This window comes from Mirounga leonina, unplaced genomic scaffold (assembly GCF_011800145.1).
Source record: "Mirounga leonina isolate KUSES-001 unplaced genomic scaffold, KU_Mleo_1.0 Mir_93, whole genome shotgun sequence".
Taxonomy (NCBI): Eukaryota; Metazoa; Chordata; class Mammalia; order Carnivora; family Phocidae; genus Mirounga; species Mirounga leonina.
The window spans coordinates 2,396,783-2,420,787 of record NW_023270854.1 but is presented as its reverse complement, the minus strand read 5'-3'; the positions used below and the strand labels follow the sequence as shown (position 1 = coordinate 2,420,787).

General features: G+C 54.0%; 1 protein-coding gene across 9 annotated transcripts in view; it reads right to left on the bottom strand.

Annotated features, from left to right (window-relative positions):
- MBP (myelin basic protein) overlaps positions 1–24,005 on the bottom strand; it is a 110,623-nt gene that overhangs the window by 10,589 nt on the left and 76,029 nt on the right. For 4 of the 9 annotated variants that reach the window (XM_034995830.1, XM_034995831.1, XM_034995829.1 and 1 more), the window contains 3 exons: positions 22,534–22,970; positions 15,567–15,644; positions 531–638 (listed from right to left, as the gene is read on the bottom strand). In XM_034995830.1, coding sequence (XP_034851721.1) covers positions 531–638; positions 15,567–15,644; positions 22,534–22,970 — 623 coding nt within the window. Of the gene's footprint in view, positions 1–530; positions 639–2,797; positions 2,948–8,024; positions 10,370–15,566; positions 15,645–22,533; positions 22,971–24,005 lie in introns of those variants that run through there. The other 5 variants (XR_004677593.1, XR_004677595.1, XR_004677594.1 and 2 more) reach the window with 5 other exon arrangements.

Genomic DNA, 24,005 nt, shown 5'->3' with positions numbered 1-24,005 from the left:
TGGATTAGAGCTCAGGGTCATCTGGGGATAGACTCAGGTCCCCTGTGGATTAGAGCTCAGGGTCATCTGGAGATATACACAAACCCCTCATGATTAGAGCTCAGGATTATCTGGGGATATACTTAGGTGCCCCATGGATTAGAGTTCAGGGTCATCTGGAGATATCTCATCCTCTCATGATTAGAGCTCAGGATCATTTGGGGATATACTTAGGTGCCCCCTGGATTAGAGTTCAGGGTCATCTGGGGATATACTCAATCCTCTCATGATTAGAGCTCAGGATCATCTGGGGATAGACTCAGGTCCTCTGTGGATTAGAGTCAGGGTCATCTGGGGATAGACCCAGGTCCCCTCATGATTAGAATCAGTGTCATCTGGGAATATACTCAAACCCCTCATGATTAGAACTCAGGGTCATCTGGGGCAGACTCAGGTCCCCTGTGGATGAGGCCGTGGCCAGGCACCTGCTGCCCCCTGCAATCTCGATTCTCCCGGCAGCCTGCCGCTCACAGTGGGATGGGAGCACTTACAATGTTCTTGAAGAAGTGCACTACAGGGTTTTCATCTTGGGGCCGGCCGTGCTGCGACTTCTGGGGCAGGGAGCCGTAGTGGGTAGTTCTCGCTGCGTGATGTCCATCCTGAAAGAGAGGGCGCGCTGAGCTCAGGTTGGGTCCCACCCTCTGCTCTGCCCCCCTGGGAGAGCTGCCTCTCTTCTCTCCTGGGGATGCATCTCTGGGATCAGGACCTTATACTGCGGCACAGCTGCCATGACCCAGGACACTCCTGGGGCTGGCAGGGGACCCCAGGCAGCATGTCTGGATGTGCCCGAAGCATCTCCACCATGCACCCAACGTTGGGGCCCCCAAAGTCACAGCACAGGGCAAGGGAGGGGAATGTAAGGGGGAGTCTGCTGGAGACGGGCGCAGGGTAAGTAAGCCGTATGAGAAAGCTACCACTTCCCTGAGCTTCTGCTGTGGATAAAGGAGAATACTCGGGAATTAACGGCAAAAAAACCCCACCATGAGCTTTGAAGGGGTTGCATCACGTGAACGAAGCTCCATTTCTTAAAATCAGCATCCCAGGTCACAGTGCAGGCACTGGCCCAGTTTGGGAAGACCTCTTCCAGATCTTGAGCAGCGGGAAGGCTGTGGGGAACAGTGCCCAGCTCTTCCCAGCTCAGGAAGTGCTTCAGAGAGGACAGGGAATGTGCGGCGGGGAGCGATGTCCACAGCTCAGCAGCCTCCACGCACCCCTCCACCATGGGCTGAGTGCCGCCTGCGCACAGAGCGCTCGGGGAGGCGAGCTTGCAGAGCTGACCCCGGGGCTCTCCTGCTCACCCAGTGACATGCACGGGGAAGAACATGAGGGAGAAGTTCCCAGGGGCATTTCCCTTACACGTGCTGAGGTCCCTGGAGGCGCTCCCTTCCCTCATCAGCTTTGTGCTTGCTGTGTGAGATGAAGCCCTTCTTCAGGAGACACTTTGCCTCCACGGAGTCCAAAGCATGCGTCTCCAGAATTTAAGGCCTTTGGTGGGCCTCATCTAACCGGTGGCCGCAGTACCCCGAGGGGGCTTGGTTGCAGTGACAGGTGCAGTGCGTCCGGCACCCACTGGCTGGGGACATGTCAGGCTGTCCCCAGATGCCCGCTTTCCTGCCTCAGAACCCCGGGCTCTGAAACCCAGCGGTCACCCTTGCCTCTGGGAACGCATCTGGTCTTTCTCGAACGCATCCTTGCATCCGTTCCCCTCCCCACTACTGACAGACGATAAAATAAAAGCTGGCGGAGCTCCTCTGATCCTTCCCTTGCCAGCGCAGACACATCGGCAAACCCGGCGGTCCTCTCCCCCCTTCCCTCCTGACCACCCCCTGCTTCGGCTTCCCCACACAGAGCACCTTCTCTCTGGCTGGAGGGCCGCTGCGAACCCACTCCACTCGGCGTGCAGGTATGCACTACCCCCTGAGCGCTGGTCTTTGCTCTGATGGCCCACCACCTCACTGGGCTGTGGACAAGGTCACCCGGGCCCCACCAGTTCCCTGGGACGTCCCGTGCCCGGCTCACCCTTCAAGCGCCACGACCTGCCCACTCCCGGTGCTAAGCTAAGCAGGCCCCCCGACGGACTTCTCTGCCCCCCGTGCCGCCCCAGCCCCGGCAGGCCCCGGTCCTTTAGACCTCCAGTACCCGCGGGCCTATTGGCCGGGCCTCTGCCCTCCCTCACCTGGGTCCAGCAGGCACCCTCCCCGCACCCAGGCCCTGCCTCCGGAGGGGCTCCTTGCTGCCCGCAATGCCCTTCCTCCGCCCCCGCCCTGGTCACTCTGCAGGGGTCTCCTGCGGGGAGCCGGCTCCAGCTCACCCTGCAGACCCAGTGGGTCGTCGGCCTCCCACGCTGCTCATCCACGAGCACCCTGAGTGTGCGGCCCCAACGGCCGGCTGGGAGCCCCGCCGCTCAGGACTCCCCGCTCGCGCCTGGAGGAGGGCACAGGGAGCCGGGTGGCCGTGGGCACTGAGCCTGGAGATGTGGGCATAGCAGAGACAGAGCCAGAGGGGTTCTGTTCCCGCCAAAACCCCTGAGCCTGCTTATTCTAACTCATGCTCTGCTGATGCTGCACGGACCCGAATAATCTGCTCCCCTTCCCCGCATCCTTGTCTTTCACCTGATTTCCAACTGCCTGACTTCACTGGCCGATCACACTCAATCAGCACGCGGACGCTGTATATTCTTCTCCAATGAAAGAGTGAGCGCAAAATTAAGAATTAAAAAGCAAAACGGATGAGCCAGGAAATGATTTAAATTACTTACTTTAAGACAAGTATCTTTTAAGTGTCTGATATGTCCTGCAGGTGGTTATTTATGAGACACCATCCAAATGGTCTGAAATAATGAAATCAGCTCGAAATCCAGTCCACCTTGCTCTCCTCTTGGTGTTCATACACCGTTTTTCTGCATGCTCTGTATTGGATATTGAGTCATAGAGGCATCGGGCACCTGTAACTCATACAGCCTGCGATTAAACTAGAAAAATATCTTAAACTACACGAGAGGTTTTTACAGAAGTGAATGTTAGGTAATATTATGCAGATCTCATATTATTAAAACTTATTTATGTTGTGAGATAGATAATGAGGTTTACATAGGTAGTAATGTTTCTCATGTGAATTACGCACACCTGCTTTGAATGCTGTAAGACAAATTATGTATTTTGTGATATTTATAATAAATATATTGGTCACCAATCTTTTGAGGGAAGAGTAATTTAAAGGAGCGCATGAAGTTGGTAAATTGCATTTTGGCTCTGGGAGCTACAACATCAGGGGTCAGAGCCATTCATGGAAAAGGTGGTTGGTGTATTTATAGCCCTCAGCACAGAACTTAGCAAACAATATGCATTCACTGTGTGTTGGGTTTACATGCAGACTGTGCAGATCATTTTGAATACAGAGCCTCACACACAGCGTTGATCTTAAGTAGACAGAAGGCCCTTGGTGGAGCCACACATTTCTTTTGTTACATGTGCAGCGAAGCCCGCTGAGTACGGACTTGACCTGGACTCTTGGTTGCAAATTGTCCACTGCACAAGTGATCTGAGGTAGTCACCTGGTTACAACTGTATTGTTATATCTGGAATGGCCTGGTAGTAAAATGACATGTAGCCAATCACATTCCTATACACTAAGCAATGAACAGTTAGAAAAAGCAAAATTTGAAAACACTACATGTATAAGAGCACCAGGCATAAATCTAGGAAAATACGTATAGGATTTCTATGCTAAACCCCAGGAAATGCTGAGGGAAGAAAACAAAGAGCAAGCGGAGAGACGTTCTGTGTTCGTGGATGGGATGGCTCAGCGTGGTAAAGGTGTCGACTCTCCCCAAATAGCTCTACAGATTTAATGCACATCCTATCAAAGTCCCAACAAGGTTTTGTTCAGATGCAGACAAGCTGTTTCTAAGACTATCCAGATATGCAAAGGGACCGAAATAGCCCAGCAATGGTGGAAAAGAAGAATAAAGCTCGAGGTAGCATATCTTTGAATTTCAGATTTCTATAGAGTGAAAGTAACCAAGGGAGTGTGGTGTTGGAGAGGAGACAGACACATAGATGGGCAGACACCATCGTGTCCAGAAACAGGCCCACCCAAATGTGACCTGCTGATCCTTGAGAAAGGTGCGAAGACCATTCAATAATATTTTCAACAAATGGTATTGGAACAATTGCGTCTGAATATCCAAAAAAATGGACCTCAACCCAGTGTCGCACCTTATCCAAAAATGAACTCAAAATGGACTATAGATCTTTATGTACAACGTAAAACTATACGATTTTAGAAGAAAGCATATTCCTGAGACATGACACCCAAGGAATGGCCCATAAAATTTAAAACTTTGGTTTTGCAAAAGACACTGTTAAAAGAATAAAAAGTCAAACTACAGACTAGAGAAAATATGTGCAAAACACACAACTAACAAAACACTTGAAACCAGAATATGTAAAGAGCTCTCAAAACTCAACGGTTAAAAAAACAACCCAGTTTAAAATGATGGACCAAACACGGAATCAATGCGGCATGAGACAGGACGGGCATGTGAAAAGCTGCTCGACATTGTCAGCCACTAGGAAAATGCACCTCAAAGCCCCGGGGAGACACATATATCACGGTGGACAAAATTAAAAGTACCGACAATACTAAGTGTTGGCGAGGATGTGGGGCACCGGGAGCACTCTTGCATTGCTGGTAAGAATGCAAAATGGTACAGTCCCTCTGTCAAACAATTTGGCAGCTACTTATAAAGTTAACCATCTACTTCCCGGTAGGACCCAGCAATCCTGCTTCCTGCTTTGAATGGTAAAAGGAAAAAAATATTTCTGGAAGTGATTTTTTTTTTTTTTTGTAATGAATATATTGGTCACCAATTTTTTGAGGGAAAAGTAATTTCAATCTTAAATGAAAACTTATGTTCATTAAAAAAACCTGTCCATGAATGTTTATTAGCAGCTCAATTCCTGATCACTAAATCGGCAACAACACATGCTCATCAGTGAGAGGAAAGGTAGACGAGTGGCATGTCCGCACAGGGGAGGACCACGCAGCAGCAAGACTGGACGAACGTTTGATACACCTGGGAACTCAAGGCCTCTCCAAGGTGTCAGGCTGACAGAAGCAACCACTCCCAGAAGAGTTCCTGCCGTGTGGACTCATTTATGTGACGTTCTTCTAACAATTAAACCGCAGCGAGGGCGAGCAGGGCATCGGTCGCCAGGGCACAGGGATGGGCGAGGGGAGGCTGTGGTGTGGGCACGATGGGAAAGCAGGGGGACGGCTCTGGGGTGAAGGGTCCTCACTGTGGGGGCGGCTATGCAGAAGGCCACATGTCTTAGGCTTCACAGAACCATGCACGGAAACCGAGTCCGTGTCTCTGTAGGTTAATATCTAAACTAGAGCACGGCCGTTAGCAGGGTCTGTCTTTACAAAGCCGACTGTTGATGAGGACACTGTCTAGTGGGAGCCCTGTGTCCATGAGTCTGGCCGTCCTTCCAGATGCAGCATCTTGTCTCCGTCTGAGCTCTTGCTCGCATGGGCACCCTTGCTTGGAACGTCTTCCCCTTCCTAATGTGTCTGCTTTCTGAACAATGTGGCCCCTTTAGGCTGTAACACCTCATGTGGCATCGGACTGCCCAAACTGAGATCTGCACTTGCTAAACCCCAAGCCCTTGTTCCCTCTCCCCAGCCCCTCGGTGCCCACCATCGACTTTCTGTCTCCACGGATGTGACTGCTCTAGGCACCTGGCAGGAGCGGAATGATACAGGATTGGTCCTGCTACGTCTGGCTCCTTGCAACCAGCATCAGGCCCTCGAGGTTCATCCATGTGGTAGCAGATGCCAGAATTTCCTTCCTAAATTTTTCAGGGTGGAAACATTCTGTTACATGGACACACCCCTTCTGTTTATCTGTTCATTGTCGAGGGACACCTGGGTGCTCCCACCTTTTGGCTTCTGTGCTGAGCCCCTGGTCTGCCCTGATCTGTTAAACTGGCAGAAGGGATGCCCGGACCCCCACTCGCCCTCCCTCAGCAGCTCGAAGCGAAGTTGTAGAGCAGTGAGAACGAGTACGGTGCACAACACCATGCTGGCGCCCCATGAAGGCCAGTCGGCTCTGCTGGAAGGGGCGGCCACTGGAAGGGGGGCTGGAGGGGCGGCTGGGCCCTCCTCTAGGGAAGTCTTGGGGGCTGACAGCTGGGTCAGGTCAGAGCAGGGCTGGGGAGCCCCTGGCAGGCCTGGGGAAGCTCTTTAAAAATACTGGGGTTTTGGTTATTCGTTATATTTTACAGTTTATGGGATGTGGGTACTTAGCATAGGAGAGACGGGGAGAACGCTGCGTCTGGAGGAAGCGTTGGCAGGAGGAATGAGGGGCAGATCGCGGGGCATGAGGGGTACCTGTCCGCTCTGTAGACCAGCTGGGGCCAGGCCAGGTGCAGGGGCGTGAGGGGCACAGGCCAGTCACTTGTGGGGTTTCCTCTGTCAGTCCCTACTTGGTCCTCAGCCTCTGCCCCGCAAGTACTTGTGATGGATGGAGTCCCCTGCCATGGAGCCCACTGAACTGGGGCTCCCCAACAGAGGAAGGATTTTTCTCACTTCGTTAGTTTTTTGTTTTTGTTTTTTTAGGCTCCACACCCAGCATGGAGCCCAACACAGGGCTCAATCCCATGACCCTGAGATCAAGGCCTGAGCCGAGGTCGAGAGTCAGACGCTTACCTGCCTGAGCCATCCAGGCACCCCAAGGCTTAGTTAGTTTTTAAGACCCACAGTTAGTAATTCTCTGATGAAGCACTTTTGTGTTCACTAAGGTTGAAAAAGAGGCAAAATGGTTAACATTTTACCGTTATTTGTCAAATTGGTGAGTCCTGCCCCATTCCTGGCAGCTCATTTCTTCCTCAGGAGGTTAAGAGGTAAGGGGGAGTTCTCAGGTCATCTGGGATGAACTGGGACAGGGGGGCAGGGCAGCAGCTTCCCATGGGGCCGAGAGCACTCAGAGCTGGGGAGGTGGGGACGCTGGACCCCCCACCCCCGCCCATGACCCCCGGTCTACACCCGAGGCTAGGCCGTCTCAACACAGCGTCTCCAAAATACATGCAGCTGAACATCTTGCACAAGTGAGATTTGAAAAAAATACTTATTTCTTAATGAAGGCTTTCGGACTGATGAGAAAAATAACACAAACTCATTATATAAAGAAGTCAAAATTTGAAAGGTTGCCGAAGAAGTTCTACCACTTAAGGATGGCCCTCGCATCTCAGTTTGGTGAGACGATGTTCAGACCTGGCTCTGCGCCTGCATAAACGGAGAAACGGGCGGGCGCCTTGAAATGTGACCTCAGTTTGCAGGACATCGTATGGCACCACCTGGTCCTCTTTTGGCATCATGATGAATCACACAACTCCTTGATGGCAAATAACATTACGCTGAGAAGTCCTAACCACCACGGGAGAGAAACCATAGCACAAAGGGCAACCTTTCCATTAGTTTTTAGGGGAGATTGCTTTTTCCATTAATTTGTAATACTTTTGAAAAATACTGGTTCTTTCCCCTCCTCTTGCGATAATGTCCGCCACCAGCAGGGGGAGCCCGTGCACCGGCTTCCCGGCCAGGGCCGCGCTCCCCATCCAGACCTCAGGAAGGGGTTTTAGCAGTCTTCCCATTTGCCGGGGAACTGGGAGTTCTTAAACTTGCAAGTAATAACAGGAGATTAGTTTTCACCTGACACATCTGAAGATCAATGGTCATCAGATCGGGTAAAGATTCGCTCCCTTGAATACAGTGGCTGTTTTGTGAAAATAGGGAGAACTCTGCAACACATTTGCATCTGGATTTGATTAGAGACAAATTGATGGACTCATTCCCTCTCAGAAGAAAATGCTGTATCTTGAAAAAATTAATATTCACTGTGCCTGGGGTTTTGTGGTTACGGGAGAAAAAAGTTCGAGCGCCTACTTTATTTCTTATCTTTCCAGAATCAACCATCACAATGTCAGTGGATGAAATCTTAGTGAATCGCTGGCTCTTGGATGTGTCCCCCTGCCTCTGTGTGCTCCCCACTCCAGGGGCTGAGCCCCGAGATGCACCTGTGTGTCCCCCGTTGCACGAGGCACAGCCCAGCGAGACTCGGGGCCCCTCCCCTCCCCCGGCCCAGGCCTCAGTTTGCTTGCTTTTCTCTTCTGGATGGATGGTGTTGCATGAGTGCAGAGGAGGAGTGGAGAGAGTAGTAAGAGATCACTACACACACAGCTCAAAGGAAGGCAGCTAGAAGAGTGGCCAAGCGCAGACCAAGAGCTGAGAGAGGTTACATAATAGACTAGAGGCTGTGTTAGGACCAACCCAAACTTCAAAATCGTGTGCATCCAGACCCCTGTCCCTAATGGCTAAGAGTCCTCAAAATGGTGTGATGACCTGGGGTATGTTACAATATTAGAACATCCTTTAAATATCATGAAGTATGCCCCGGCTTCCTTCAGATCACACGTAGGAACCACAGTACGTTCTGTTCCTCCACCTTTCCTGTACGGGACGCTAGTTCAGGGGACATTGGTCCTTCCAATCCAATGTGTGTGTTGATGCCTGCCCCATCTTTTCTACGTGATGGAGAAAGAAAGGAGCTCGGGGTGCAGCTGCTGTGTGAGAAGCCCTGCCCTTCCTGATGCTCGAAATCGAGGCTCACCAAGGCAGGTGCTCCTCACACCAGGCTGCGCTCCCGCCGACCCTCAGCCTGGGCACTGGTTCTCAGCAAGCATCCGGTCCCGTGGAGAGAACTCTGAGCCCGCTGGCGGCCACACGCAGGCGCCCCAGTCCGTGCCGCGGCCCCGACACGCCCAGGGCTCGCCTGTCGCCCGAGTCAGGTGGGTCCGCACACGCGCGTCCAGTGCTGGGCACACTGACGGTTTTCCTACTGACCCTGTCCTACGTGGCTAAGCCACCCAAGTTCTAGGAATTCCTCCCTGTGTCCCCAAAGGATTCCATCTAAAAAGGGAATAAAGTGATTCTACTCGCTTTTAAAATACGGGGTGTATGATTCTCATGCTCACCCTCACCGTTTGTAGAGCAAGAAATGTTGCTCAGCACGCTCGGAGTCAACGGCTTCATTTAACAGGTGCAGCAACCGGTACTCGAGGGGGATGGGGATGTGCTCGCCGGGTCTCCTGACTTTCTGTCCAGGACCCGGTGCTGAGGGCCACCACCCCAAGCCTGATTCTTGTGGGTTCCACGTGGGACACAGGCTGGTGTTCCAAACCTAACACGTGGTGCCAAATGGATAAATCACGGGCTAGCCATACGACAGAAGGAAAAGGTAAGAAGGAAGAATGGATTTTTTTAGAAAGTGTAGGTTTATTTTATTTTTAAAAAATTTGTCGACTTACCTTACTTACGTTACCTTGTGAAGGTATGATGAGCTAGAAATAAAAATGTTCCTGTATATAAGGAAAAATTAGCGTCTGTTGATGGAGTCAGTTAGAGGGGTCTGTTAATGTCCGGAGGGCTGGGGGCTTGTGGGTGCCGTTCTTCCCTAGAAAATTAGTTCCTACTCATGTTGGTAAACACTGATAATTAGGTGCAGCGAATGCAAGAGCAGTTAATGAGGAGAGATCTTCCGGTATGGTTATCATTTTGAAGGACGCAGTTCTGTGTAACTAAAGCTAGGGGCCAGCCAGCCCCCGCTGTGCAGAGAAGCCCCAGCTCCACACAAGCAGACCACCTACGGGCTGCACCGCCCGTTCTGTCCAGGGGGCTGAAACCGGCCAAGCCCCCAGCCATGCACCGCACAGACACATGCTGGGTGCTCACTCCTGTAAGTGACAGGCTGACGCCCCAGAAGACTGCACATTACAATCGGGACCCTCGCCGTTCACGCAGAGGGTTTCACCAGGGGTCTTGAGAACGACTGAGTAAAGGAATTTGCATTTTGCTTTTTTGTCCAGAGAAATCTCTGATTTGGGGGCATTCTGGAGAGACTCCGATCCAGGGAGCCACGCAGTGAATCTACGTAACCTGTCTGGAGCCATGGACCATAAGGCAGGGCGCCTGAGCAAGACTTGGGATCCCTAAAATGTTTTTCTCCCGAACGTGGTAACAAGCCCCAATATGCTCATGTGTGTGATGTTCTCTATGTTTACGAACCACGAACACAGTTCACTATGAAACCCAGGTACCTTTCCTGCCCCCTCTCTCCGGCTTCACGCTCCTTCCACGGCTGGTAAGGACCCTTCACGGCCGCAAGCAGTTTCAGTGGCTTATCCTCCTTGAGGACTTCCTGAAGAGTCCGTGGCAGGAACAGCTTCCTTCTCTCCATCCAAGACTCCTCCTTACCCCTTGCCGGCCATACCTAGTTTCCACCATAGAACCGCCCCGTCTGCTCCAGGTGCTGAACGAGGGGCCCCCGAGTAAGTATTACCAAATCCAGCAAGTGCACCAAGGGTCCCAAGTTTGGGGATAAAAGGACGGGTCTGACTGTGAGGTGTTTGACCTGTGACCTTAGTCCCTTTCGGAGTAGGTCCAGGTGTGTCGGGGAGAGAGCCCGGGGGGGGTGCTCCCATCCGGAGCCCCAGACCCTGTGACTCCCGCGTCCCCAGAAACCACAGGTGGGCCAGAGGAGGCTCTCCTGTGGCCTTGGGCCCCGCTCCTCCCTTCGTTCATGCCCGTTCCTCAGGGGAAGCCGTGACGCCGGTTTTGTTCAGACTTCTGATGTGCCTCAGGGGACAGCGTTAGTGTCGTTTTGGGGTGAAGTCAAGACATCCTAGATTTCGTATACGGGGGAGAATTCTTCTCAGTCTGAACGATACGTGCAGTGTGCCCTGTGCTTTTTTCCTTTGCAAGCTTAAGAATATGTTTGTTCCTGAATTGTTGACTCGAGTGAGTTTAATTAGAGCTGAGCTTCTTTCTTCAGGGAAAGCTGTGCGGGGTCAACAGCGGTCTTTATTTCTGGCGCAGTTTTCAGGCAGACCTTTGATTTAGAGGGCGATTGTAGATTGCGTGGCGCCTGCCCTGACGTAGACTGCTTCTCAGATCCCGGGAAGGGAGCCCGTGGGTGGGCTGTGCGGTCCGCGGGCTCGGCCTTGTGGCCCTGCTGTTGTTCCCAGCGGTCGGCTCGGAAGGGACCGGCGCTTTGTCCCGTGACCAGGGTGCAGGGCTTTGTGGTTGGCGGACGGTGAAGCTGAGGGCGGGGATGCAGGCTGCTGTCGGGGGGCGGCAGGCGGGGTGGGGGGAGGTGCGGCTCTGACTTCTCCTGGGAAATCGGGAGACGAACCACCCCCTCCCCCGCAGGGACGGCTGGACCGTCCTCGGTGGGCGTGCAGGGGTCGGAATGATAAGAGGCTGTGCCCCTGGGCACAGAAAGACACAGCAAGCCCCGTGTCCCCACCTGATGCCCGCGGTCAGGCTCTGTCATCCCGGGAGGTGGGCGCGGTGGAGGGGAGGACAATGGAGGGGGCGGAGGGGTCGGGGGCACCTGTCGGGCTGGAAGCCGCTCTCAGATGCTGCGAAAGCCGTAAGATGGTGGTGGGTTTCCGGCGCCGGGCCTCCCCTCTCTCGGTCTTGCACTGGCCACCTGGCGCTCACCAGCTCTAAGGGGCCCTTCTGCCGAGGCATCCCCCCGGTGATGGGAGGGCCAGCAGCGCGCAGTGTCTCGGCCCCTCGCCCCGGGGAAGCCGCAGAGCTCCTGGCAGAGGCAAGGTCTGCCCCGCAGGGCAGGTCTGCTCCCCAGAGTCAGGGGGTCTGGCGCCGGCTGTTCTGGAGTGAGGCCTTCCTGTGGCTTCCTCGCTGTCCCCAGAACGGCGAGAAGCAGGACGGGATGTCGGCGCGCCCCGCTCTGGTCTGTCTCTGCTACTTCCAGGCACTCAATGTACAAAGACCTCGATGAGTCTGACGTGCACAGAAGCTCTTTTAGCATAAATGTCAAGCGGACGTCACAACCGAGCTATAAACCCAAACGATGAGCCCCGAAGTCTCTTCTTAGGATCCAATGGTCTCTGCGCAGACTGTGAGCAAGCAGGTTCAGGGGCGTGGGGTCTGGAACATTCTCTTTGGAAGGAAAAGACAAGTTGCAGCAGGTTTTCCAGCAAGTGAGGGTCGTGGGCCCCCAGTTCAGCTGTGGTGGGAAGCAGACCCCCATCCCCCCGGGGAAAGGCTGGGCCCCGGGAGCGTGCGGGGAGTGTCTGGAGGCCGGGAGACGGGGATTCCTGTCTGTCCCGTGCAGACCGAGCCCTCACAGGCCGAGTGCACAGGAAGGCATCCCGATTGCTGCGGGGCTGGCGAGACCTGGGTCACCGCAAGCGCTTGCAGGGATGTCCTAGGGACACGCTGCACCCCAGTCTTCAGAGAAATACTCCCAGTCCTTCATCTGACACTTCCTTTATGGTCGAGAAGCTGAGGTCTGAGCAGAAACGCAGGGGCCCCAAAGCCAGAGCTGGTGAGAGGCGGAGGGGAGCCCGCGGCTCCCGGGGCCCCTGGGTGTCCTTCCAGCGTGGCTCAGGCGTCGCGGGGCCAAGAGGCAGGTGTGACAGACCTAGGGGTGCCCAGGGCTGGGGCGGCACGTGCGCCTCTTGTATTTCTCTCCAGTGGCACGGGACCCCCACGGAGTGGGCAGCGCTGATGGCGACTTCCGCTGCGTTGGTGCTTTTCAGGCGAAGAGAGGGCCACAGCCCGCGTTTCTGAGTCTTACTCGGCACTTGTCTGCAGCACGAGGTGTCACTGGCTCTTGAACTCTGGTGTGCGTGGTAGCTGCCTGGGCCTTCTCCAGCCAGGGAGGCCTGTGAAGTGGCCTGCGGCCTCCAAGGGACTAGGAGCTGGGGGGAATCAAGGGTGGACGCCGTCCCGTTGCTGGTCCTCGCTCGCCCCCAGGGAGGGGTGGCTGTGGCACCAGGTGTCCTGCATGAGGCCTGGCACACCCACAGTGCCCGTGCTTCACGCATCCCCCCGAGATGGGGGCCCCGTGCAGGGAGAGGTGGCCGGCTGGGCAGAGCAGGACACGCAAGGAAAAAGGGTTTGATATTTCCCTAGGGGACTGCCCTCCACCAAGCTGATCCCCGTCTCTCCCTTGCAATTCCGGCCTCTCCAACTTGCGTTTGGGTTCCCGAATAGGATGCCACCGTCTGCGTGGGCTACTCTCTCCCCACATACGGTGGTCACGTTCCGTCCCTGTAGGTTGAGCTCCGGTAGTTCTAGGACATGTGTTGGATCCCCTGGAATCAAAGAATTCCTGGTGGGGCTTGGCTCGTGGAACCCATGTGTCCTTTGCTGGTCACCCTGATGTCATGGGGGATGGCTCTTTCCTAGCCTTCCTGGTGGATTTGCAGAGAGACTCACGAGGACACAGGGAGAAGGAGGAGTGTTCTGGAAGGTCAGGGTACAGAATGTCTGCTCGGCATTGCTTATTGGTAGCTTTGGAGTTTCTGAGCCACGGGGGGGGAAGACGGTTTCGGCTAAGTGCTGAGAGTCCGAGCTTCAGCTCCCGGCTCTATCCAGCGGCCTTTATTCCCTCTGCATGCCTGTGTCTAGTGCCCTTTGCCACAGAATCTCAGACAGGTGCATTCTGAAGCCATTTACTGCAGCCGGCCTGTGTCAAGTGCCATTAGATCTACCCTCCGGTACACACGACCATCTTCTTGAAACAATAATGGATCCCAAATTGCTGGAGGGAGACATTTCAAATCATCAGAAGCTCTTGCTCAGAGAGGAGAGAAGACCCGGTTGCACTGCTTTCATCAGTGTGAGAACAGCGTGGCAGTGTCTCTCCCTGTGGAAGGGAGGTTCCGGGGCTCCCAGAACCGGCCCACCTGTCCTCTATGCACCCGACACACAGGCACCTCCTGAAAAGCATTTCGCATGGTGGGGACCTGCCACGTGGATCACTGAGGCCCTGGGGGTGGACTAGGCCCTCGGAGGGTCTGCACTGTCAGTAACGACTTTGGGGAGCCCACTGGCTTGGTCCGTGTGGCAACTTCGCCCTTGGTTTCCACTCGGGGTCTGTCTTCGACTTCGGGTCACTTAGCAGACAGGCGAGTACCATGCACACATACACACCGCTAGCCAGTGCCGTGCGTGTTTCAGTATTCTCGCGTGTGTTCTTGCAAGCCAATCCAAATCGCATTTGGGGTGCCCAGTATTTAGGGGGAGTCCATAAATGAGCAAATAATAAATACAAAGAACCCAGGACCAGAACCCCGCAGTGTGTCCTCTGAACCTTAGTGTGCCTGCTGGTGGCCAGAGAGGGTGTCGTGCAGACTCTTTCTTTCAGGCCTGGTTGTTTTAATGCACACACAGAAGTTGGTCTGGGTGAAGAGGCGGAGGAGAGGGGTGTTGCTTTTTCTCTGCCAAGTAGTTTTTTAAAAGAGAACAATCAACATTCTTGGTGTGACCTGAAGAGCGCAGCCCGTCTCCCTCTGTGGAGAGCTCGGCTTCTGACAGAAGCGGTCTTGGTCGGCGGAGGAGAGCCTGGGGCAGGGAGGTATGGAGTGGTTTTGGGGGAAAGGGGCAAGCTGGCCCTACGTGGGGGCTTCACACCCAGGTGTGGGGCCCACTGTTACCCAGTCACACGCACCAGGGGCCGCTGTTCAGGGGCTTTGGCGCTCCGGTGGCTTCACGGAGCATGCGGGGGCACTGGCCTCCCGGGGAGGGCGTTTGCTTTGACCGACGAGCTGCGGAGAGAGGCGTTTACGGAGCGAGTGGCCACAGGGGCTGGACAACAGCCTGTCCCGCTGACGCTCTTGGGAGGGGATGGTCCACAAGCGTATCGGGACAGTGCGCTCACCACGCTGTCCATCCTCTTCAGGCACGGGTTCCCAACCTTCTGCATCTCCCCAGGGGACACACTCAGGTGTCTGAATCGGGCGCACACTGTCACCTGGAAGCGTAGGCCCGTGGCTGCAAACCCGTGTGGTGGCCGCCACCGTGCGTAAGTAGGAGTGTGACTGCTGGTGGACTCAGGACCTCCTCTGGGGTGATGCTGCCTTTCCTGATTCCCCCTGCCGTCCGGACTCACCTGTGGGCCCTCGTGCTCCGAGCAGCAGATGAGGACAGGTGACGGCTCGTCCTCCATCCCAGCGTAGGCCCCACCGAGCCCAGGTGGGGACAGCACCCGCCATCGACCTTCCCAAGGACACACGTCATGTGACAATTCAACTAGCAATCGCTCAGTGTACATCAGGCACTGGTTTTCAAGGGCAGGTCAATGTCACGGTGGTAGCCGGCTCCCCGTGCCCTGGTGCCCGTGGAACCGCTGAGGCCCCGCTGGTCCCAGGGGCCCGTCCACTGCCCTGACCCCACAGCTGGCCCTTTGTGGGTCATCTGTGCAGGATCCCGCCTGGGAATTCAAAGGCCTCTTGAACAAGAGTTTTCGGTCTTCTCACCTTGACCCTTGCTTGCTTCCCCTGAGGACCTGGCCCCCTCACTTTGCAAATGTGACTCCCCCAGGCACTCCAGACCTGCTGCACCTGCTGCAGCCCACGGGCTGGAACGTGCCCGGATGCGGCCCCCGCTGACTGAGGAGGACAGGAGGGGCCTGGGGGGGTCAGCACACGTCTTACCTGGTACATGGTGCACAGCCCGGGCTGGCTGTGGGCATGAGAGGGCACAGGGCTCCGTCTCTGCTTGAGCCAGGGCACCTGCCAGGGGACACAGAGTGGCGGTTGAGTCCATATGGTACCACTGGCAGAGCCCCCAAATCCTCCAGCAAGCGTCCCTTCCTGACTGGGCTTGGAGGAGGGTAAGTGGGGGACGGAGGTCCGAGGGTGAGGGCGTGAGGAGGATGGATGGCGGCCACCGAGGGGACAGAGGAAGAGGAGACAGCAGTGGGAGCCCCCAGCACTCCGGGGAAAGGACGTCAGAAAAAAGAACAAGAAGAAAGATTTAGGGGAAAGTTCTGGAGCCCTGAGCCCAATTATGTCACCACATTTTCTTAACATTGTAGCGGGCACCAGACCGTAAGATTTTGGACCGAGGAAGGGGAGGAAGCGCCTTCCAGCCCGATGCGACATGCTAGAGGGCTTTTCAAGTCTACATTGGGATAGAGAAGGTTCGCAGCTTTACTATACAGGTATGTTTCTTTTGCAACAGGAGTGACAGCTTCGGTATGGGATTTACAGGAGAAACCACATCCATTCTGCGGGGGTCACTGTGCTCTCTCTGCCGGCCCTCCCAGCTTCCTACAGAGCGCCAGGAATTAGTTTTATGAGCAACAGAGTGGCCAAAGTCATGCCAGGCGGCCACTCGGGGTTACACGGTCTCACATTCTTCCTTGCTGTTGGTGAGATTTAGAAGCCTTAATGTTAACTTAGCATGCCTGGACGTGAGCTGTGCATTAACCCTAACTCTAAGCTCGGTTGCTATAAATCTTCCTAAGTAGTGTCTGTTCCTACTGTGTGTCTTCCCGATTCTATTTGCTGTAAGATAGCACCTGCATATCACCCAGTTTTGAGTGGTGTGGCTGAGAGAGCATGACTGTGGGACCAAGGTAAATGGCCTGCAGAAAGTTCCCCTTGTTTGATCGTATGCAACAGAATGGTGGGCTCATGGGCAGGGAGAGAAGGTACCTTACATTGGTCAAAAGATAAAATCGATGTAAATGATTTTAAGAGATGTCTCAAGTTGGCTGTAGATTACATGGATTTTTAAAATAACAGGTCACTGGTGGGTTATGTGAAGAATGAGCTGTGGTTATGACACAGGAGAATGTTAGTGTGTTCTAGAAATATTATTGCAAAGTGAACACACAGGGCTTCCCGAGGCAGATCTAGGGTGAGTCTACTTAGCTGTACATCCCACCCTTGATTCTCTCCACGTGAGAGCGGTGATTTTTACTCCAGCGAGAAGCCCTGGTGACCTTAATCCAGGCACGGAGTCCTACCAGAGTGAGGCTATGTTTATGTTAATGCCTCGGTGGATGAGCCTGCCGTGGCTTCTGCCTCGATCGGGCCTGGTCGTCCCCACAAGATGTGAGCCCCCCACCCAGGGTGGCAGACAGGTGGCAGACGGGCATGGACACCCTTGGCTAAAAGACAAAGAAGAATTTTCTAGTTTGTTTCCCCGTTGAGAGCAATGCCCCTTGTTAACGAGGGAGACCAGCTCCTTGAGCTGTTTCCAGGTTGTGCCGGGACCCATGTCAAGCTACCCACCCCCCCCGGCACACAGGGCTCCGTGGGCTGCTGGCCATGCAGCTCGGGGCGAGGCAGCTGGGCGGCTGAGAACGCAGCCCCCCAAGCACGGGCAGGAGGGGGAAGACGGGCATCCTCTTCATGGGCAACGGCAGGGGGACGAGGCACCCCAGTGGCCGAGCTCACCTGACCTCCCATACAGGTGCGGGAGGGGCTGGTGCGTCACTGGGTGCACCCCATGGGGCTGGCGAGAAGTGCCCCTCAGAGGAGCCTTTGTTCGAGGGCTTCCTCGGAACAATTCCTGTTTCTGGAACTCTCCCCACTTTATACTATTTCCTCTGAAGCAGGACAGCTTCGGGGCAGTTAAGAGTGGGGTAGGAGAGCTCCCCCTGCTTGTGCTCCCTCTCTCACTGTGTCTCTCTCTGTCAACTAAATAAATAAAAAATCTTAAAAAAAAAAAAAAAAAAAAAAAAGAGTGGGGTGGGAGAGACCTGCAGAGAGACTCTTACCACTTCTACGGGTTCTGCGGTTCCTACAGCTAACAGGAGCTCTGGGGAGGGGGCTCTTCCCTCTTGGGATACGTTCCCTCTGAGGTCAGGCCCAGCTCTCCATCAGCCAGTCAGCCAAGCCTGTCACCAAACATCTAACCCTTCGACCAAAAGGAAAACCAGTGACATTTGCCCCTGTACATGCTGTGAATGCACGTAGCGGGAGGGGAGTGAGGGCAAGCTGGGCAGGTGAACGCATCCAAATTAATCGTGTGTTGCTTTTATTTCTAGTTCATCCGAGACCCAACCTTATCCATGACCTCCAGGCTCACTGGCGTCCTTGGGAAGAGCTGGCGCACTGCCACGTCCAGATTCCCCGGGGTTTCCGGGACATCTTGGACGCACAGGCGGGATGGGTCTCCCATGTGCCCAGTGGCTCGGGAAACGCCGCCGAGTGGGCTGTGTCCCCCGCGCCCCGACACACACACAGAGGGAGGGCAGAGTCTACTCCGCGCCCACACTTTCCCCTCAGCAGGGACAGTGCTCACACACAGATGTTGACACATCCAGGGAAACGAGAACAGCCATGAAAGACCAGGACACGAGCTGCCCGCGGAGAGAAAAGAAAAAGTCTTTGTGCAAAAGCACAGAGTGAGAAACTGACCTCCGCGTGCCGAGGTGGGGGCGCTTGGCCCTCACTCACCCTCACCTGCTGGCTATCCTTTCAGGAGCCCGCGAGAATACCTGTGTTAAATGCACTTCGTGGGGGGGGGGCCCAAAGAAGACAACGTGAAAAATTCACGTGCAGTTAGCACAATACCCTTGGTCTGTTACAAAGTTTAATGAGTGCATAAAAAAGAAGAAATATATATGAAGCAAAAGTTCATCACAAAATCAAACAGGCATACATAACACTCACCAGAAGGCGGTCACCATTAGACACATCAACATGACACGCAGACACGTGGCTCACACGGAAGACGTGGCAGGACCCCCCTGGAGCGGGGCCACCCGCCCGAACGCAGATCTCGCCCACTGAAGCCACGGGACACTGGACACTGAGGGTCCGTGGACAATGGGGTCCACAGTAAACTGCCCGCAGCCGAGCTGGGGAAGCCGCTGATCCAGAATTGATCAGAGTAGTAACACTTCATAAAGATATTCCTGGGGGACATCTCAGAAAGTATTTTTTGAAATACACCTGCCACATTGTCTGTTCTCTAGGAAGAGCTGTGGCCAAATCTCCGGGCAAACTGAAGCACGGGACTGACGGCCAGATCACGGCCACACAGCCTCGCACAGACATTCAACTTGGTTTCGTGTGCGGGGTTGCACTCCTGGGAGCAGAAACTTTCTGCTGAGAGGGAGCATGCAGGTCCCCAGGCCCTGGACTCGGGGGTCAGGTGCCGCATGGCAGGGGGGGCCCTCCACACGCTTCCTGCCATGTCCCTCCTCAGCCGCTGCACACTACACTCCCCACAGGATTACAGAATATAGCTACAAAATTGGGATATTATGGTAACGACGAAGCATTAAGTGATGGTAGAACTAAATGTTAAATGAAGTTAAAGTGGGGAAAAAACCGGGAAACAGAACATGGTGATTAATTTACAAGATTGATCATACCCCATAGTGGTAAACGACAAATGATTTTCATCCCATATGATCAAAATTAGAGGCACGGAAATAACAGAGTGCTGAATGACAGGATGCTGAGCAGAGCAGGTTACTCAGGACAGAAAGGTACAGTCATCAGTGTGGGACTAACTTTAAAAAACTCTTTAAAATATCCTGGTCTGGAGAAATCTGAGAGGGGCATGTTCTTACTTGGGGGAAGGCCCGGGGGGCATATCACTGTGTCCAGCTTAGTTTCTGCTAAAACCTCCCCCCTTGCAGATAAAAAGGAACAAAGGCAGTTTCCAAAGCGATCCCTTGGCTCAAGGCTTTGGCCACTGTACCCCGCGGAGGGGGTGAGGTCCGACAAGGGGAGCAGCAAGTGGGGGGTGGCCGCTCTAGAGGGCACCTTCCACAAAGACCCCATGCATTTTCTCTTTGTTTTCCTAAAGGCCTGCCCATTGCCCGAGGCCCCACACTCCAGGGAGCTGGGAGAGCTGTTCTTTGGGTGGCAACAACACAACCCTTCTTTCCTCCTGCAACAAAAGAGCACGTTCTCCGTAAATATGCTCTTCCTTTAGGGCTCGCAAAAGAATATGCCTCCTCCAGGAATTTATAATGCACTTTCCTTGAATGTCAACGCCAGGCCACACAAAGGTGGGTGTTGTCAAGGCATTCTGAGGATGGGGGGGGCAGCGCCAGCCCAGGGCTGGAAGCGCCACGTGGCCTCGGGGGAGTGGGGGGCCGCGGAGGGGTCCCCGGACCAACACCCTCCTTCCCAGGGGCCTTGCCTTTAGCCTTGCACGATTCCACCAGGAAAAACCACTGCAGACGGACAAGCAGAATAATTGCTTCCCCCCAACTTTACACCCCAGGTGGGGCAGCCGACCCTCAGGCCTGGGGGTGCTCTTTAGGATACCATGTACCTGAGACAACTGTCTCGGGAATGACCAATGGTGGAAACACGAAATGGGCTTTTAGGGACAATAATCAGGCCTTTTGCTTCCCTTCTCTCAAGCCTCAATCCAAAGACCTTTCTATAAGATGAGGGCTCTGCTGATTTACGACACGCAGAGCAAAGCAAGAACAGAAACAAAGCCACAGAATCACCCCTCGCGGTCCGCACCGGTAAATACCCCAGAATCCTAAGGCCCTCGTGGGCGTGCGCCTGGGCGGAGAGGTTTTAAGCTCACATCTCCAGTGTTCAAGAGCAAACAAAGAGTCCGCAGTAAAACAGGGGTGCCGAACAGATACTGGTTCCAGCAGATGCTACACAGGAAGGCATCCCGGGCCTGCGTTCGTGGGAAGCCGCTATGTGACGACGCGTGCAAACTCTAACGGATTTCTCTGGCAGCAAAAGGCAAGGCTGTTCGTTTTTAAATCCTCTTTATTCAACATTCAGTAGTGAACAGAATTGATACTTCAAAAATTCTAAAACAATTGTTTAAACATGATTCTCATTTTTAAAAATCCTGTGAAAATATTTTGATTTCTCTGGATCCTTGATAATCGGGCAACACTCTTTTGCAAAGTTGATGCCTCCTTCTGAGGTGAATCTTTCCTTTGAAAGTATTAAAGCAACAATGGTTGTAATTCTACATAGAGGAGAACAAACACGGATGCACGTACACACATACGTATATATCCATTCTGAAATAAAGTCACAATGATTGATATCAATGCATTCACGATTTTAATTTAGACCATTACCACTGAAATGAAGCTTGTTTTATAACATATGCCATACAGCGACTTAATCTTTTCTGCACAGTGTAAATATATTTTTTCCTGTACCTTGAGTGAAGCAGAACAGCTTAAGCTTTCAACTGGCGGTGCTGCATGCCTACTGGGGGCTGAGAATAACCGCAAGACGCAACTCGGCAGCCAGAGTCTGGGGTGGTTTCACAGCTATGCTCTAAAAGCACCTCAGACTGAAATCAGCACTGGAAAGAAGTCAGACGACCACCACTTTAGGGTGACGCAAGACTGCCCCAAAGTTAAAGCCACTGTCTGCAAAGACGGACACTGCAAGAAGCAAGCAGAAGGTGGACCCCGCTGGCACTTAAGACACGGCAAGTGTTAGTCACCAGACGTCACGCCAAGTGTCACGTGGGCGATGCTGGCACCCGGGGGCAGATGCGAGAGACACAGTAGCTGCACCTGAGCCTGCTGGCGCCCTAATTCCCGCGTGGCCAAACTGCCTTCCCGTTTACCGTTCAACGATTTCACAATCCTCAGGAATTTAAAAAATTGCAGTCAGAGACTAAAGTAAATTTCAGAAACCCCTTTAAAATTGCAAGTCAGGGCCCCTGCTCCACACTTCACTCAAAAGAATCTTTACATTCCCAGGACTTTCAGGATCAGCAGGATGCACAGCCAGGAGAAAAGCTACATCGTGTGTGTTTTCTGAGCACAGCAATAAGCCCGGGCTTTCCTGGAAAGACCCTCTCCTTCCCAAAGGACCCAGCTAAGACAGCACCCGAAGGAGGCATAGGACATGCTATGTGTTTGCTACAGCAAAGCCACTTGGGACTCAGCTCTCTGATGGACCACCACCATAGATGACCCAGTCACCATCCACTCCAGGAGCCGAGGCTGGGAACGGACACAACGGGAGCTTTTCCCCTCCTGATACAATTTGTATCTACAGAACATTTACATAGTGAAACCTCACAGATTCTCTATTCGAATTAATGGAATAACAAAATAATACAGTTCTGATTCATAGGCACACGCAAGGATCACTCCACCCCTTTCCCCTAAATAACTCAGATAAAAGACACAATTTGCTCAAGGCGAATTTAAATTTCGAGTTTGTTCAAAAGTCCTCAATCGCACGATTGTTGCAAGACCACGCGAAGCTCGCAGCACGGATGCCAAGGAAAATGAGCACAACCCAGTGTCGACCCCAAAAGCGTGGGCACGGAAGCGGAATCAGCCACAAAACCCCGAGCGTGAGACCCCGGACAATGCCCACGACGCCCACGCCACGCCCCCCAGGGATGCAGAATTCAGAATGTTCTTGCATTCCTGAGCCACATCCCCACTGCATCCACTGCGAGGAGGGGAAGGAGGCTGAGTTGGGTGGAAATGCAGCAAAAGCAGCAACCCAGCCCCCCTGCCCCCCCCACCCGTGGCCGCGGCCGCGAGCATGGCCAGCAAGGACAGCAGCTGGACGGCGGGGGGCTGTGCCAGGGTCTCTGCCAGGGCTTAGCTCACCTGCTGACTTTCCTTCCTTTTCCTTGTCAACTAAAGTGGACACACGTTCCGTGTGCCCCTAGTTACTCCTCAGAGCTCACCTTGCCTGAGCCCCGCTTGGGCACACCCCTGTCACCGCCAAAGAAGCGCCCGAGGGAGTCAAGGATGCCCGTGTCTCTGTGCCTCGGGAGGAAGCCATGCCTGGCGTGATCCATGGCGCTTGCTGAGGCCAGGTACTTGGATCCGTGCCGCTGGGAGGGTCTTTTCTGTGACGCCATCACATCCAGGCCCTCAGGACTGACTGCACTGTCCTCTTGGATGGTCTGGAGCTCGTCTGACTCCGAGGGCCTGTCTTTGAAGGTGTTGTCCTCTCTCCCCGGGGCATCTCGGGAAAAGAGGCGGATCAAGTGGGGGCGGCCCCCGGGGTCAGCTGGGTTGGCGTCCCGCCAGGCATTCTTCGGGTCCGCTGTGCGCTTGGAGTCTGTCACCGCTGTGTCCTGAGAGGGGGTCCCATTGTTCTGCTCCACATCTGCCTCCCCTGCAAACAACAGTGAGACATGAACACGGGCCGTGCAAAGCAGAGCGAGGGACAATGCCGCTTTCTTCCAGGGCGAGGGACCTGCTTGTCTCCTACCAAAGCCACAGAATGTGCGCGGGGCCGGCAAGCTACGTGGCAGCCCCAGACGGCTTCTGGCAGGACCCGATCTGCCCTGAATGTTCTACCTGCAGGTCTTGTCTCAGGGCCCCTACTCGAGGTCTGGCCCCCTAGGCCAAGCGCACCCCGGCTTCCCGCTGAAGCGGCCGGCGTGGACGCGGCAGTCACCCCTGGGTGCTGCCATGGTTGTGCGTGGACAGGCCAGGACTGCGGGACATTCAATCTCTAAAACTTCACTGGTGCATAAGCTAAACGTGCTGGGAGCACTGATTTGACCAAAGGTATTTGTAGTGTTCTTGATGAAAGTGGAACTTCCCACGTCTTTTTGTAATGTATGCCCTAAAGAAACAGGACATTTAGAATTCTTTAGTTTCCAGATTCCACAAGAGGCTCTTGCACTAGAGAACTGCTTATTGAGGACATTTTCATGTGGCTCCTCTTCTGTAAGCAGCCACAGTGATAAAGTTTGAAGTGGGAATGTTCCATGTGCTCTAGCACCTCCCATACCTCTTACATACATACAAAAATAAAGCATTTCCTTCCAGAACACCAATACACCCATTTTGCTCTCAAGTTGCAAGTTAGGTTTAAGTGCATGTCCACTCCACTTCACCCTTAGTTACTTATTTAGAGAAAATGTGGATTTACTCACACTTACCTGTAATACCATCCATCCACCCATCCATCCATTTATCCACCCAACTACCCACCCATCTGTTCACTGACATTTACCCAACAGCAGCACCCACCTATCCATTAATCTGCTTAGCCACCTACCTACCTAACCACCCACAGATCTGTCTACCCAGCTACCCCTCCACCCAGTCACCCATGCATTCCTCCACCCACACACCCACCGACCCACCCAGCCACCCACCCACCCAGCCAGCCACCCAACCACCCAGCCACTCAGCCACC